This window comes from Ptychodera flava, chromosome 1 (genome assembly GCF_041260155.1).
Source record: "Ptychodera flava strain L36383 chromosome 1, AS_Pfla_20210202, whole genome shotgun sequence".
NCBI lineage: Eukaryota > Metazoa > Hemichordata > Enteropneusta > Ptychoderidae > Ptychodera > Ptychodera flava.
Window position 1 is genome coordinate 38,732,857 of NC_091928.1, and position 18,733 is coordinate 38,751,589.

At 37.0% G+C, this 18,733-nt stretch overlaps 1 protein-coding gene across 1 annotated transcript in view; it reads left to right on the forward strand.

The window, feature by feature from the left end:
• LOC139136803 (uncharacterized) overlaps positions 1-18,733 on the forward strand; it is a 30,546-nt gene that overhangs the window by 8,692 nt on the left and 3,121 nt on the right. The window contains exons 4-9 of the mRNA XM_070704647.1: positions 2,265-2,428; positions 4,115-4,231; positions 5,766-5,958; positions 15,985-16,118; positions 16,759-18,266; positions 18,519-18,612. Of these exons, the coding sequence (XP_070560748.1) occupies positions 2,265-2,428; positions 4,115-4,231; positions 5,766-5,958; positions 15,985-16,118; positions 16,759-18,266; positions 18,519-18,612 (2,210 nt within the window). The remainder of the gene's footprint in view (positions 1-2,264; positions 2,429-4,114; positions 4,232-5,765; positions 5,959-15,984; positions 16,119-16,758; positions 18,267-18,518; positions 18,613-18,733) is intronic.

Sequence of the window (18,733 nt, forward strand, 5' to 3'; positions counted from 1 at the left end):
ACAATGAAACAATAAAGAGGGCTTTAATGTTTAATGTCGGATGGCAAGGACTATTCCAGAAACTTAAGACTGCTGTAGAGATTCATGGCATTCTGAAAAGCAGGCACATAACATGGGGACCCGCGGGGGGCACCAAAGTCCTTTGGACAAATATGGATGGTGAGTGTTACAGTCAATTTCATTTGTTTCATCCATTTTCACTGATAGTGTTATACAATGATGGAAGTCACGAGAAATGCTTTTCTTCTTTTCATCGTCTCATTTCAAACTACAATAAAAGTACAAATTCAATATACTGACCCTTATTACAATGCTGGATGAGGTCAGTCATAAATTTATACATTATGCTTCCTTTTAATAACTAATGCTGCTTTGTTAATCTGAAGTTAAGCACAATCAGCTTCAAATGCTGACTGTGGCTGACTTATAATGCAGGCTGAACCAGTGTACTAAGTATACTGATTTGCCCTAGAACATTCAAAATGCCAGATAAGTATTTAAGCCGATAATAAAACCCTTACCCTGTTCCTTTGATCTTTTCGCAACACCTCGTCATTGCATTATGCACTACGAACGATCGCGATCTCAAAATGGCAATGAGTGTTGTGCATCGTTAAGCTAGGTTCAGACTCAGAATCGGGTCATACGTCATTCTGAAGCCGATGCTGGCAGGCACAATCACTGTACAGGTGGAAGGATTATGCAAAAGTTGCACTGAATCTGAATCTGGTGGTAATTTTAGGCACGTTTGCCTAATAAATGGTTGTGAAGATCTCAATTCATCGTCAATGTCGGAATCACACGTCCAAAGTAAAAGTTACGCTCACAATAAATATCTGTGCTATATTACTATTGAAATTCCAAAATTATTTACAGAAAAATATATTTTCGACCCGAACATATGAATGAAACTGGCAAACTTTCCATGATTAACCGATTTATTCACTTCCATGCTTTTCAATTTCATGTCAAAGTGGCGAAATTTATGTAACCCATGCAACAGCCGATTGCCGGCTTTTATAACAAAACACAGATCCAATCGATATCGATATCGCGAGTTGCCTGTGCTGATTTCATAAATACTGAGCGTGCACAAGATGATATTCAATAATAAAGACTCAATTTGAGCGATCGCCATATCCCAATATGGTCATATTAGCATATAACACGGACACATCGGTAGGCTGCATTGCGCAACACAACCATCGTCCTCGGTCTCACAACTATCGTCGTATTAAAACATTAGCGTCGGTGTAAAATGATGAAAATCAATATACCTCCTTAGAATACTTCCAGAAATATACTTTAGCGCCAAGGATAAATTTGGATCAAGATTCAAAGGATGTAGCTCCGAATATACACTATACACGAATATACACGAATATACGCAATGCTGGCTGAACTAATAATGTTAATTCTCGCAACAACCAAGCAGAAAGCAAGTTTGGTAGTGTTGAAACAACAAGTTACTCTCGCTTATCGATATTTGAAATTCAAAATGGCTGCCACCCCTTTGTGAAACTGGGGGAAAATGAAATTTGCAAATTTTGAAAAACGAAGACAATGATCTTTTTTTTCTGAAAGCTTTCAAATGGTTTACTAATAGATCAAAACATAATTGAGAGTGGAAGTATCCGTCCTTGATGCACATCCTACCTTTTAAATTAAATGCTTAGGGGTTATTACACGAAGTTTGGGCGATACCGTGTCGTATTCGAGTGATGTGTCCGTATTTTGACGAGTTGCGCAGCCTTTAAAGGGAAAGAATGCTTGTAATTCGTGATGTCTATCCTGAATGACTGCACTAAGTCTGATGACACTTGCTGCAGATGTTGATCACAAAGATTTAACTGTCAAGAAAGGTATTTAGCGATATCAATAGCTCCTCTACAGCGAACACAGAGAAATTTCGGTTCATATCTGGCGTCGTGATTTATTATGTCAAGAGGTATCACTAACACATGTCTGAACCAGTTTCTTGCAGATTCGTTGAATTTTAGATTTCAAGAGCCAGTATATGACATATCTAATTCTGCCCAACTTGATAAAAGACATAACCCTATGCCATCATACTAAAGTCTCGCTGTTTACAGTACTATCCAATGTGAGCGTCAGTCATAGGTCTTTGGTACCCTCATTTCGTTTTCCATATGGATGATATTAACTTCGATCTAGTAACTTCGAATGACCAATTTCAAATTGCAGGGGGTCCATATCATTGTTAATGGCTATTGACCCATGATCCATTATCATTTTTCACACAGGCCCTTACACTACTCAGCTGGCATGACTGGTCCTACTGACATCCTAGAGACATTGCTCTCTTATGGAGCTGATGTAGATGCACTCAATGACGACCAGTGTACACCGTTGTTCTTTGCAATGCAAGGCAATAATATGTACTCAGCCAGTCTGCTCATCGATAATGGTAAGGCTCTGAAACTGACAAAAATTAAACCAAGTTTTGGTTTGTTTCGTGTGATGGACAATGAACACGATTGAACTAATTGGGGATAATTGGATCTTTATATTTTTCGATTTTCTCAAAGTGTTGGGTTCCCTATAGCTTAATTTTGCAATATTGCAAATTACTCATTAAACCAATTGTACAACAGCAGCTGAGCTTACATTTGTAGATTAAACTGACGTCACTTCACCATCCAATTAACCCAAACTAGTTCCAATCGTGTTAATGACTGGCAGCGATATCAACTAATGGTTTTTGTTTTAAGAATGGTGCTCTCTATATTTTGCTGTACAATTTTTGACAATGTGAGTTTCACCTTCATTAATCGGAATTACGCTATGTCGGCTACACTAACCTCAATATTTCTTGAAATTAAAAATAAATATCGTAGCAATAACTACCACATTAATCTTCTAAACCCTTTCACCACCATGGTTTGGCACATACTCATTGTTATTAATGGTGAGTGTGGACCTGTTTACAGTGAATTAGGCAAGTTAATATCAATAATCTGTTGTATGACTAGAGTCAAGTTCCACTGGACTGTACTGTAGGCCAAGGACTGTGACTTAGCATATAAATCTCAAGTAGATGCAAGGAATTATTTTTGATTTCTATGTCTTGTCTTTAAACAGACATAGATTAGCGGTACATGTACATGCTTTGTTCACTGTTCTTTTATATCATTTCAAGTTTAACAATAAATAAAATTCCCCAAGTAAACCGTACAGTAGAAGCTTAATCGACTAATAAAATATTAAAAAAACACAAGAGCAGAGTGTCAAGATTTTTGTTTTGCGTTCCTTTTCTATCAACTGACAATTAAAATATAGATCTTACGAATGTTAAACCTCACAAAAAATGTACCGTAATATTTGATATTTCCTCAAGCTTCTGCACATAACCGGTATGCAGCCTTTATATTCTTGATCTACTTCCTTTTCCACATTGAAATACCTGGCATTCGGACGGTCTCTCTGGTTGTGGTATGACTGGCATGCGTTGTAGACAATTGAATTCAAGTCCTGACTCACTTTGTCAACAATACATACAATGCATGTTCAATGCATAAAACACATAGCCAGACAACGGAGACTTTCAAATACTGAGTGTTCCAACATGCCTTATAATTTGCACCACTGGAAACTCTGCAGGTAAATACAGAATAAAATTATATAAGAAATGTTAACAAAATTTAGGCTTAAATTCTTATATTTGTATTAGTACAATTTATCATCTTTGTCTTAATGTTTGAACATTTCTTTGTCACACACTGGTAAAGGTAGTTGTAAACTATAAAATTAAAAACATGGCTGTTTCCTTAATCTTGAAAAGCCATACGTTCATAACAGAACTTTGAAGTGTTCTCATTCGTGTGTCTCAGGGGATTGATGTTAACATGTTGTAATAAATAATTAGCCTTCGGTCATAAGTGTATTTAGTGATATTTTGTGAAAAGGAGAATAAAATGCAAAAACGCAAAGAAAATAAACTGTAACATAAAGTATTTGCATAACATGCAGGTAGTTGTATGACTGTATGATATCAATCTTTTCAACACAACTTTGGTGAAAGAATTTCGAATAAGAAAATTTTACTTTTCTTGTCTATATATATTGCTAACTGTTGCTTTTCTCTGACAACAAGGGTCTAATCTGGGACATAAGAATATCCAAGGCCTAACAGCATTTGACTTCATTCTGAACTTTGATGAGTGGATTGAGTGTCCATACTTCAGTGATGAAATAAAAGCAAGACTCAAAGGTATCTTTATGTGGTGTTCGATAATAGAACCGCTTGGTCAAATCTTTTCTGTAATCAAAATTGTTCTTGAAGTAAATAAGGAGCTCTATCTTTACAAATTCTTTACAGTATTCTTATTTCAAGGTAGAAGTTGTTTGTATGATTCTACTAATAGCCATATTACGGATAACGGCAACCCCACTCTGATTAACACAGATGTGGAGACGCTGACATTTCGACCTTTGTCTGTTTTGCTGTTCTGGTTAGCTGGTCGTTGCCGTACTTCATCTGATGAACTGTCACAAGAGATTGTATTAAAATATCGTCCATTGGCTAGCACAGCTGATCAATCTGGCAGAGGCTTACAACTGCCACTTGTCATGGATTGCAGCATTATATTTAAAAAATAAACGTAACCCGATTTGCGCCTGCAAAGCGCAAGATTTGAGCGAGATCTCCGATGGCAGTGAATCAGATGAGTTGAGGCAACTATCAGGTAATGAGAATAGCAAAGAACAAGCAAACTTAATTAAGGTAAAAACGTCGACATCTCAACATCTGATTTCAATCAAAATAAGTCAAGTTTATATTTATTTATTCTATAGCTGTTGAGAAGCCTCCTACGACTTTTTAGCTTAGAGGAATGAACTGCAAATATAATTGTTGCTATACGTAGATCGTCACCACATAAAAGACAACGGCTACTTTACAGGCGATCGATAACTTTTGATTTGGAGAAAATGAAAGGACCATGTCAAAATATAAATTGCCAACGAGAACCCCAGGGAATTTCCCTTGGTATCCCGAATCGAGCAATAACTTGCTTCAAACTCTATTGTTAGAACTTTGTATGGTTGGGTAAATTTCTTGGAATCTGATTTGCCTTAGCAAAAAGGTTGGGTCACGCAGCTTGTCCACAGTGATGGTGACTTGCGATTGGTCAAATGGGACAATGAATATACTCTACCCTTTTATTGCACGATACTCTGCAGGTTTTCTTCAGAATCAATGACACTCCAAGGTAACCGCTGCAAGTTGGTCTTCGTTACTTTCGTGTCCATCTCGAACTCAAAACGTAAACGTTTTCGACATTTATTTAATCATTATGAAGGGAATTCACCTTGTCTGCTCGTCTATGTGTCTGTACTGTTCTCATAGCATATGCGTAAAAATCCTCTTATTGACTTCAATTTTTATTTCTCCTCCTTTCCTTAAATTGCTAAATAGAGTGTTGCAGAATAAAAATTTCACTTGTTGTAAAATTATCATTCTTTTGGATAGAAAACTGATAGAAAATAACAATCTCCGGGCGCGCTCTAGTCAAGGATGGTTTAATTCTCGATCGGTAGATTTCGATGTTTTCAAATAATGACGTGACACGGCATCGTGTAGTGTCTGTCGAAGTATATACAAATTATCTATTAGAACACGTAAAGAATGTTTTATATTGTTTCCCTTTAAAACCAGCAGAGGGAAATTTTCATTTTTTTACGTTATTAGCGACGGTCTTCATTATACCATGCGCTAACAAGGAAATTACGGTCATTTCATTTAGAGATGGGCAACGCAACCAGCAAAGCTATCCCAAGAAGACTTGTGGTGGACGACGACCCAAGTCTTCCAATACATCGCAAAGTAGCAATTGTTGGTATCGGCTGTCGCTATGCCAACGGCATTGATGATGCTCAGAAGTTTTGGAAGATGTTGGTGGATGGTATGGACTGTACGTCATCGCCTCCCGATGATAGGTCAGTAGATCTCACCCATGTTACAATCAGATGATAGTTATTGTACCTCTACGTACAATCAGGAATATGTTGACCGGTACCGGTAACCCTATTCAGTTACAAAGCGGACAAATCTTAGAGTGCGCGGTTTATTTCCTATGCCGCTGTCCAGGGCTCTGGCTGTGGCAATTATCGCAGTTATAAGCGTCACTCTGCCAGATTTGTTTCATTTGGTAATTAAGCTAATGTGAAAACGGTAGAAAATATGAGTCTATGCCGCACTCTTCTCAGTAATCTTCCTGCTAAAATGTGTGCCGAAGAGGTCTCAAGTCAAATTTACCTAATCGATGGAATGATCTTTCATTGTCAAGATTTGCAGACTTTATGAACCGCCGAAAAGTATTGGAACAAATTTGTTTTACAACCCGACAAAGAGGTAGGACCGAAGTGTTCTCTGCTTAACGCGAATCTGACCCACACTTGGTCTGTAGTATTAACGTTTACGTGGATTGGCTTTCGGCCTATTTGTGTAAAAATTTCTTTAGGTGAAGAATGGTATCACGTTGTTTGGATCTTACTATGGGTTCGCAAAATATACAACTTTCAACAGAGACTTCAGGGACTTATTTTCTCAATAGTGTACCGCTATGTTGTAGGTACATGTACACGGAAATGCATTAAACGTTCGCGACATAACCTTAGAATGGTTGGTAATATTTTTTTACCCGATTGGTCTCGGCCAGCATAGCCTATCTGAAAAGGAGAACATTCATTTGTAAAAAGACAATCGCATCCACGTAACTCTTAGGCTCTTGTGAAGGCTGAAACGTTGAAAGAAGTATAGAGTGGATTGTAGTAGCCAGATGAGCAGGTTATGTCAATTTTACTACACAGATATACTAATAGGAAATTTACCCTGAACTCTTTCAATACGTTTAATTTAATGTAAATTGTTTATTCATCGTTTTGCTTTTTCAGTAGAACCAAACGTAAAGACACCTTGTGTTTGAGTCAGAGAAAAATTCCTGAAGAATAGGGCAATAAATGTACCAATATCAGACCAGAAAACTTTCAATTGCAAGGTAAAACCACCGTCGCCGGGCGATTTGCCATTTTCCATTCGTTTTAGAGTACGAGCAAATAACTTCACGGAAAGCACAACTCGAGCTCATTCTTGTCTCTTTCTGATAATGTTGGCATTGGAGAAGAATGTCATATTTGGCAATTTCTTGTATCACATCGTATAGCACTTTTTTGTTCAATTTGGTGTAAAATGAATGTCATTTGTGCCACTAAATTTAAAATCATGAAAATAATGTCAAAAGTTGCATCTTATGTGCCTTTCCATTTGGCTTAAAGTAAACCCTGATGGTCTGTTCTAAAGTATTTTTAACATTTCCATGTGCCTACGAATTTCAATCTGGTCTCTTAAAACACATTATTAAATTTATTGTTTTACCAAGTGAAAATCCGAGCGGATAACTGAATGGTCAGATCTGTAACCAGCGTGATGCTTGAATTCGCCACGAAAAACGGAAGATCACAAGTGACTTGAAAATAATCACATTTACTTTCTTTATACTGCGATCTTCTTTACTGGGTAAAACCACGGGTGTTGGGATGAAGCTCAGGCGAAAGGTCAAGCTCCATGGGTCACCTGTCTATAACCTTGTAAAACTGCATCGATTTAGGACTAGCCATCGTTATTATTGCGCTGGTTGTTTTGTCTCGGTCGCATAATTTAACACTACACTTTAGTCACCATAGGTAGCACAATATGTACATAAATGGATTATCAAAATGTGTTCAATATCTCTAAATCTCTTGGGCTTATCTTCGATTGTGCCGTTGCAGGTTGTCAGTGTTGAAACTTTGAAACTTTAAAATGCTCGCAGGTCGAGTATGGCTTGAATCGATAATGTCTGGTGTGATTGTCTGAAGTAATACCACAAGGAATATTTCAACCATTCGCTTAAAAATCAAGAATAAACATTGGGGGTCGTCGAGCACTATAGGAAAATTGCCCAAGATTTACCGATATTTAAAATTCAAAATGGCTGCGTCCTTATGTTAACTCGATAAGACGATGAAAGTTTCTCTACGCGAAGGGCTTTAAATGAACCCCTGCAAATAGTATATCAGAAAAGAATGGGAAACGTTTCATAGCCAAATATCTGTCTCCAAGGAGCATAACGTCATTCTTGCTCTCGAATTTTTTAATATTATACTTTGTAGTCCGCTGGCCATGGGTGCTCATTTTACTAAGCTCTTCAAGTTAGAAGATAATTTTCACTGTTATACTTAATCGACCATAAAAGTCATGATTTTCACTATAGAATTGTCACAGGAAAGGCGGCAATTACACATTTCAAATATATGTAAATTTAGGGTGATTGGTTTTCGTATGATAATTGTTGAACGTTTTATGGAGGAAAATTTAAGTAACTTAATGATCTTTCAAAGGAAAGCATTAACAAAAGCCTCTTTAATAATTAGAAAGGAGTGACATGTTAGTAAAGGTGCTAGGACTGCAAAGTTAACAGTATTCCCTTGGCTCATCGACTTGTAGTTGTGATTACTCTTTCACCTTTGTGAGACGTCAAAAATAACTTTCAATATTTTAATCGTTTGCTATTCACCATGTTACACGTTTATTTCGTACAGACGGAAAAGAAATTAAGTACCCTTTTACCATAAATTTTCCTAAAGCATTGACGTCACAATTCAATGTGAATTTACCTGCACATATCATTTAAATGACTCTCTGACGATAAATCCTGGGTTATTCTAACCCCTGCCAGTGTGACGCCAGCACTACTGAATTCTCATATAACTAGTAACATTGACCACGTCGTAGAAACATTGTAGCGTTTTTGTCCCATGTAATTACACCCTCATTAAGATGCATTCACAAACACCTCTGGAGGGGGGATTCCAAAAAAGTTCCCAGATTTTTTCAAAGACCCCCGTAACAAACTAGAAATGTGTTCCAGTCTCCCCTCCTTTTGACTTGCTATAATTTTGAAGTCCCACCCCTCAAAGGAAGAAAACATGTGGCCGATATAGTGCTTCGTCCAAAAATATCAAATCATAATACATGGGAGTGTATTAAGCAAACTATCATTTTTTTCCAATGAAAACAAGTAATATCTCTACATTTATAGGTGTGTGATAATTCATGTAAATGTACTCTGCTTGAAGTGGCAGATAAAAAGTGAATGTGTACGTGTACAAATAATTTGACTTTTGGATTTCATCGTCTATGTTAATTCACTATACGTGGTTGTTTATGATAAAACTATGAATGCGTATATTCCAATACAAAACTCGCAATATCTCTTTATCTAAAGATAAACAATATAAATACAAATGTACTTGATTAGCAACTTTCAATATTTGTGCACATATGGACCCTGAATAATTGACATAATTGCACTTGATTAGTGGTTACATGCTCATATGTGTACGGGAAATTAGATTTTGGAATTTCGGCGAAAATGTTGATCAATATACATTGTAGTGAATGAGAGAACTATGAAAAATTTTACAATACAAAACTCGGTAAATCTTTTTATTTATGTACGCTTGATTATTGATATTAGTGTACTTAATTAGACTAGGGTTGTTACAAGTACAATTGTGTGCATGTAATTTGATGTAGGAATTTCACCGAAACGTTCATCCACTATACATTGTAGTCTAAGAGGAAACGATAAATATTTTTTACAATAGTTACAAGTGCATGTGTGTGCCAGATATTTATTATTATTATTATTATTATTAGACTTTATTTAAACTCGATAGACTGTTGAGCCGAAGGCTCTTCTCACACAGTGTCGAGATGCAAGAAATATACAATATGTACATTAAAGAATATAAAAAAACAGAACAGAGAAAAACAAAACATTAAGACAGCAAGAAACAGACGACAAAATATAAAAAACGCCAAAAATGGCTTAAAATTACATTTTGCCCAAAAGATGAGATTTACATTTCGTTTTAAAAGAGTGAAGAGTAGAGCAAAATTTGACATCTGCTGGTAAACTATTCCATATTTTGACACCGCTATACGTAAAACTCCTCTTAAAAATTGAGTTCTGTGTCTTGGAATATATAATTCATTTCTGTCTACAGATCTTGTACTACGACTGTGGACGTTCTGGACACTTCTAAAAACATTCAAATAATTAGGAGCCAAATTATTTTGGACTTTGTACATCAAGACTGATTCATTAAAAACAATCCTTTCTCTAAATGGTAACCAGTTTAAAACGTCGAATAAATTACGACTAGGAGTGCTAAAATCTGAGTCTAAAAGTACTCTGGCTACAGCTTTCTGTAGTCTTTCAACACGAAGTAAAAGTTTGTTGGAACAATGACCCCATATGTTAGAACAATAGTCAAAATGGGGTAAAATAAAACAATTGTAAAATATCATCTTAGCTCTCTGAGTTAAAAAGGGACGAATACGTTTCAGATGCAGCAATTTAAAGGCTACCTTACTACAAACTGAATTTACTTGCTTTTCCCAATTTAGGGTGTCGTCAATGGTTACACCCAACAATTTTTCATGGGTTACACAATCGAGCTGATCATTGCCACACATAACATTGATGTGATTTTTCATTCTTGCTTTTTTCTGCGTTGTACCAATGACAATAACCTTAGTTTTCTGTGAATTAACACACATGTTATTTTGATCGCACCAGCGTGTGATCAGATTCATATCTCTGCTCAGCTTGGTTTCAATTTCGTTAATTTTGGGACTGATCACCTGAGCTGCTGTGTCATCAGCATACATATACATATCAGAATTTTCAGAAGCCAGAGGGAGGTCATTTATAAAAAGTAGGAACAACAGGGGCCCTAAAATAGATCCCTGCGGTACACCTGTACTGACAGGAAGAGAATCACTCAGGGTTCCATTAAAGGACACCAACTGAGTTCTGTTTGCGAGGTATGAAGTGAAAAAAAAACCATTGTCTGCTCTGAACAACCATAAAGTCTGAGTTTCTTAAGTAAAGTACCATGATGAACAAGGTCAAAGGCTTTTCTAAAATCAACGAGTAAAACACCTATTAGATTTCCACTATCGATTGCCTGGTACCATGAGTTGGTAATGTTAGTCAAAGCTGTTTGACAAGAATGGAACGTACGAAAACCGGATTGTTTATCTGACAGTAAATTGTGAAATGAAAGAAAATTTAAAATGACTATGTACATGTCTTTCTAACAATTTTGACAGAACAGGAAGGACTGAAATAGGTCTGTAGTTTGAGATGTTATCTTTGATACCCTTTTGAACAGAGGAGTTACTTTAGCGGACTTCCATTGACTTGGAAAAGTACTTGTTGTGATTACATAATTAAAAAGAGCTGTGAGACTCTGTGTGATTTGACCCGCGCCAATTTTCAAAAATCTTGAACTGATGCCGTCTAAACCAGTGGATTTGTTACAATTTAAATTCATAAGATATTTCAAAATGTCTGAGTCTTTTAGCAATGGTATATTGAATTTTGCATCATCCGAAAGGTGTTTTGTTATAAAATTTGTCAATTTGTTGAGAAGGTCATCGTTGTGGTTTGCTTGTTTTATGTATTCTGAAGCTACATTTGTGAAAAAGTTATTAAAAGTGTCAGCAATGTCTTTATTGTCAGAAATTTCATTACCTTCTCTGATAAGAAATGTAGGATTCTGTGATTGTGAGCGTGGAACGAGATGTTTGAAAACTTTCCAAAAATCGTTTGAGCAATTATTCAACATACCATTGTAAAAATCACGTTTAGCTGCCCTGATTAAACCTGTGACTTTATTTCTCCATTTCTTGTATAATTCAAATGATTTATTTTGTTTGTGATTATCTCTAATCTTGATTGAGAGTTCAATATCCTCATTCCACCATTCTGGAATTTTTGGATATTTTACACGTTTTTCTTTGATTGGTGCATGTTTGTTCACAACACCTAGAAATAACTTATTCCATGTGTCTAACATATCAGTGATATTATCAGAACTGCTGACAATTGACCATGGAACTTCTGCAAGATCTCTACAAAATGTTTCCGACTCAAATTTCTTTGTACATCTGTATTTAATTGTGTGTTTGCCTTTACCAATAGATTTGCTAGAAGTTTGTCTAATAATATAAGCAGGGAAGTGATCGCTTAATCCAATACACGCTACGCCAGTATGAATTATCTTTTCAGGGTCTGTCGTCAAAATATGATCAATACAAGTACTAGAATTATTCATCACCCTTGTGGGTGAGTTTATCATATTTACCAACCCAAATGAACTACAAATCGATGTCCATTCTTTACAAATTCTACTTTCCGTTAAAATGTCTACATTAAAGTCACCCATGATAATTACTTCAAAATTTTCGCTGATCACTCGGTCCAACGTAGATTCAAATGTAGTAAACCATGCGGCGGTGGAATCTTGAGGCCTGTATATGGTACCGAGGAGAATTGGTTTTGAGTTTGTGAAGTTGAGTTGTATCCATAGATCTTCAATGCCACTGGTTTGAAGGTCAGGCCTCTCTATAAATTTCAGGGTTGACGATAAGTACATCGCAACACCACCGGCGGATTTAGTGTGCCGATCTCTTCTAATAAGAGTATAACCGTGAATATTGCAGGTTACATTACTGTGGCTGTCATTAAGCCAAGTTTCGGTAATGCCACAGACTTGTAAATTCGACTCAGTTAGTATGCATTTGAGTTCGTCGAAATGTTTGTAAATACTCCTAATATTCCATGTGCATATCTGTAAGCCTTTCGGAGAGTTACAAGGAATAATTATCGGACAAGGCGAGATGTTTGATGCATGCACAGGTGATTCTGTGTCGGCAAGGCATGCATCACCATACCATTTTAATAGTGTTGCGTCACTGCCTTCCAACAGCTGTTCGCCAAGACATTGTTTGTGCCATGATCTGTAGCAGCAAATACAGTACACTTGCGTATCGGAAAATAAATGGTAGAGTTACAACCTGAGCATAATTCCAGAGTAGTGGGACAACTTTCCTGGTTCCTGTTGACAGCGACTAGGTCAGGCTCTACACCAGGTCCTGAATTGGTGTCAATGTCATTCGACAGACGCAAATATAGTAAGGCTAGGTAGAATGATGTATTGACACGTCTAGCCGACTTTCTGCTGTGTGCTGAGCAGTAATTCCCTATCCCCAAACACCGGACAATAATTTCCTTTCCATAAAAGTTTGCAAAGGACTTGACGGTCGGCCAAAACATTCCATGAGTCTTTATGGACTTATTCTCAAAGTCTGGGTCTGATGGATTGCTGCAGTACAGGTTATGAATGATACATTTCAGGAGCACCATGAACATACACCCAGCAATGGCAGCCATTGTATTTGATTTTGGAATATCACCGAAACATGTTGATTCACTAAACGTTGTAGGCTATGAGGAATCTACAAATAAGACATAGGTTATCATCTCCCAAATTGTTATTCAAAAGGTATTTTGACCTGAAGCTTCCAGTTATTATTGATGGCACTAAATAATTTGTATTCTGTCAACGTCCTCAAAAAAATAAAAATGTACATAAGTCGACATGAACGTTTGACACTAACCTATACTCAATCTATTGTCAATGGGTGAATGTTATCAATTAAGTTGTCTCCCGAAATTATTATTGAAAGATTAAGTTAAAAATTTCGTCATCATAGAGGAAAGTTTGCACAACAAAGGGGTTGGGTAAGTAGAAATCGTGACAACTTAAATCTTTTGCCTCAAGGTGGCTGCTTGGATTATCAATAAATTGTTTAAAATACCCTAAAACTTGCGCCTTAAATGGAAATGGCAGGAAATGAAATTCATAGAAAGTTATGAAAAAGGAATTTGATATTTAATAAATTTTCAAGTGCCCCATTTGTAATATCAATTTTTTTAATCATCCCCCTTGGCATGTTGTCATTGTTTTATAACTACTCCTAAAATCTGCACCCCTCCCGTTCAAGAGGTGTTATTGAATGCAGCCTTAGCGAGACACAAATAATACGAAATTAATTAACTTAGTGTTAATGCATTATGTGATGTCTGTTCAGATGTTTCCTAAGAGGATTTTTGTATGTTTCCGTCGCGATTTATTGACAAGTAATCAAGACTAAACGGTATGTCGACTATTATCATTAACTAAATTACAGCGTTTTGAATAAAAGCAGTAAAAGTTGGACGCGAATGACGTTTATCAAATTCTTTTCAACTTTTGAACTTGTGGAAAAAATTAAAAAGCCTACCTTCCTTCTGGGCAAAAAGTGTAGTCAGGTAGTTTAACTTGGTATAAATGAAATATGGATATTACAAAATTCGAAGGAACTCTTGGATAGTTTAAAATCGAAAACTATTTCTAAAGTAACATCTGTTAAAACTTTCGATTTTTCCACATTGTAAACCACAATACTACATGGTAAATTGTAAGAACGCTTGAAAAACATCATTTATGAAGCATTTTTCTACAAAAACGGTTCACGCTGGTACAAATATGTACTATTAGGGTATAATGCTACATATTATGATAAAAATACTACTTATGCTAAACTTTTTTTATACAGAGAAAGATATTATCAGTATGCTTGATTTCCTCATCGACAAAATATTTGTTGAATTTGGAGGACAAATTTTCCAACAGTGTATAGGAATTCCTATGGGTACTTACTGTGCTTCCCTGCTTGCTGACTTATTTCTGTACTCATACGAGGCAGAATTTGTCCAGACCTTAATTAAATAGAAAAAAGTTTCTGAAGCTAGAACTTTCAACCCAACATTTAGATACATAGACGATGCTATGTCAATGAAAAACTCCAAATTCAGTGTTTATCTCGCTATGATTTATCCTCAAGAATTGAAGATTAAATAAACTACAGAAACGGCCTCCTCTGCTTCATATCTGGATATTTTCCTTGAATTTGACTTTAATGGTCACCTTTCTAGTAGGCTATATGACAAGAGAGATGATTTCAACTGTAGTATCATCAATTTCCAACACTTCATCAGTAATATTCCTGTCTCACCAGCTTATAGGGTATACATTTCCCAGCTTATTCGATATGCAAGAGCGTGCAGTTTATAATAGCGATTTTGTAGAGAGACATAGTCATCTCTCTTACTAACTGTTAAACCACGATTACTTCAGAGAAAGACTTGTCCCTACATTTAAACGCCTTTTTGCAGATATCACAAGCTAGTAGAAAAAAGTATCTCTCTTCGACAAATGATCGCTGATTGCATCAGTGACATTGGACCTTAGTTGGTGACCAATGCCAATTTGACTTATAGATTGATATATGGCGGGTGCCACATGTGGGGCAGGATGCGCTTACTATTTTCGAGACACCTGACATCACTTCTTGGCCTTTTTGACAGAGGACCATATGTCTTTCTTTCATGAATTTGACTTTGTTGTGTGTACCGGTGCTTTACTGTCTATTCTGTGCTGTTTTGTCTCTATGTTTATAAATATAATTGTATTACGAATTTGATCTAGTGTTATCAGATTATGGATGGGTATGATTGCAATTATTTTTGAACGCGCCGCACAGAGCAAAATATTTCTTAAAATTTGCTGATTGAATGATTGATCTAATGATTGAGTAATTCATAGGTATCCCAATTCGTAATGTCGTAGAAAAATATTTCAGCATTACCAATAAACAGGAAAGCCCCGTAGCAGAATGTACTTTCTAAATAATCAATTACTTGTGTGAATATCAATACATGATGAAATATTTCTGTTGTTCCTTTGAAAATGACATTTCTTTAGGCTAGAGATAACGGATAAATTAAAGCTCTTTGTATAGAATAAATGGTCAGTTTTGCAGAAAGGAATGCAATTTGAAGCCGATCATGTTGATTGCGATAAAGGTCCTTTTCACTAAATTCATGTATCTGTCCCTGCATGATTTCTCAGAGGCGATTAACTGACTCATCGCTCTCTCAGTACATTGATATAGGTGCCCCTTTGTTTTCCCTCGTCAAAATATTCTACAAATTGCTTAATTGCTTCTGATATCTTCCATATTAGGTTTGACACTTCTTACTTCTTATATCCTGGTGGACCAGCCAACAAAGTTGCCGGCAAAATGTACAACCAGCGTGGTGGCTATCTGAAGTACGATGTCTATTCGTTTGATAGGCAGTTTTTCAAGATTCCTCCAGGTACGTCGAGTTTTCGAACTGCCGTTTATTTGTAACATCAGTCAAGCAGCTTGAATTATGCATTTATAATTGTTTAACGGAGAGTGCTTTTGCAGTTCAAAAGCAAATGTAAAGGACAGTAAGAAATAAGGTTTAGATTGTTATCGTTCATGTGTCTGTCTTAAGGTAGAATGCATTCGGGGACAGATATTTCGTCTTTCAAACTTTTTACAATTCTTTTGTAACCAACAAAGCTCATGGAGAGAAAAAAATTAACGTCTAGTTTTTGCACGAAGACCCCCTATTATTATTCTTGATTTTGAAACAGAGAGGTTGAAAGATATCATGAGAAAATCTTTAGCGAAAGTCTGTCTTTCATATTCGAGGTGCATACCACCTTAAATCTAAACCAATAAGCAGTTACAGTAGTCAGTTAAGATGGTCAATTTCTAAACTATATACAAAGGATGGTATCTTTCATTGATGATGAAATTTCCCTATATAGTTTGCAGTGTACGTGTGTCTCAAGGCCAACAGATATCCAATAGGCCTATATGAAATATTTGCGCCTACATGTTTTGTCTGGTGCATAGACATGTTAATTAGACTGCAAAGTATTGAAGGTATTCTCAGCTTATCATGATCATAATCTTTGCTTTAGATGAGGCAGAATATATGGATCCCCAGGTACGCCTGCTTCTAGAGGTTGTCTTTGAAGGTTTGGAAGACGCTGGATTACCACCCTCACGCGTTCGAGGTTCCAACACCAGTGTCTACGTGGGCCTTACAGCAAGCGAATATGCCTCCCTGGCATCCTACCCTCCTGGCAACGTCAGTCAATATTCAAACTCTGGTGTCAACTCATGCATGGCTTCGAATAGAATATCATATGAGTTCGACTTGAAAGGTCCCAGCTACACTATTGATACGGCGTGTTCATCCTCTCTCTATGCCATACACCAAGCGTGTGAAGCTATTAGAAATGGTGACTGTCAGATGGCTGTTGCTGGCGGTTCCAACCTTCTACTGCTGCCAGACACGAGTATTGGTTTTTGTCAGGCCGGAATGCTGTCTCCTGATGGGAAGTGTAAAAGTTTTGATGCCAAAGCTGATGGTTACTCAAGAAGCGAAGGTGCTGGTGTTGTGATCCTGAAACCTCTTGCAAAAGCGGTAGAAGATGGCGATCCAATCTATGCAGTGGTTCGTGGGGGCGCTCTCACTAATGATGGTCGCACACCTGGAATAGCCAACCCCAGCTATGAAGCCCAGATTGATCTGGTTGATAAAGCATACAACCATGCCCGAGTGAGCCCTCATGATGTCCAATACGTAGAGGCTCATGGCACCGGTACTCAAGTGGGCGACACTACAGAAGCTAATGCTCTTGGTGAGGGGATGGCACGAATGAGACCAAAGCAAATGAAACCACTGTACATAGGATCAGTCAAGTCAAACTTCGGTCACACTGAAGGAGCCGCTGGTGTTGCTGGGGTGATAAAAGTAGCTTTGTGCCTAAAGAAGAAAAAGATTCCGAGAGTTGTACATTTCCAAGAAGGAAATCCTAATATTGACTTCAAGAAAAATGGTGTGGCAGTACCGGATAGACTAATTGCCTGGCCGAAAGTCAGCAAAGGGATAGCTGGATGCAGTTCGTTTGGTTTTGGGGGTGCAAATGCACACATCGTTCTCGAAGAATTCATTTCATCTGCTGCTGTCAGCGAAAACATCGAGATGGAAGTTAAAAGAGGGTTTGCAGAAATTTCAGCGCAAATAAACCAACAAAGCAACATAGACCCCTTTCCAACGCTTTTGGTGATGTCTGCAGCAACAAAAGAAGGACTTGAGAGACGCGTATCTGATTGGATTACCTATCTGGAAAATGACATAGGAGAAGATTTTCAAGAGTTTGCCAATTCTGCGTATACATCAGCCTTGAAAACGCAACATCACAGTCACCGCTGTGCTGTCATTTGTCGGAGAAAAGAAGAGGCTATCAGTGAGCTGAAGGGAAAACTGGAAGGTATGCCATCAGAAAATTTCATTGAGAGTATGGCACGTGACTCTAATCAGTTGCATCTGGTGTTCGTGTTCTCTGGTATGGGCACACAATGGTGGGGTATGGCGAGACAGCTAATGAATACTGTTTTATCATTCAGAGAGACTATGAAGGTAAGTAATAAAGTCATTTCCCAACAAAGAGTCAATGATAGGCTGGAATTCTCATCTATTTGAAGCATTGAATTGCCCTTCAATACCTTTATATATGTATTCATTTACTTTTGCCATCTATTACGGCTGTAAAGAGTTAAAATACAAAATTCAAAATAGCCAAGGACAGGTTTACACTTATAAAATGTTTATCAAAAAGTGTCAAAGTAATTAAGCTGATGTGATTACCACTTAACTCTTTGTCTTGCACAGAAAATCGACAAAATTCTCAGAAAGTTTGGTGCGAAGTGGTCCCTGGTAAAGCTGTTGACAGATGAAACAGACAAGGATCGTATAAATAAAACAGGTAGGATCGAAGTTTATTTTCAAACGTTTATGACGAATTATACTGCAAGCAATCCATTGAACATCAGTTTTAAACTTGATGAAAGACACGCCACATTTCTTCATAGTAATGGGAAGTGAAG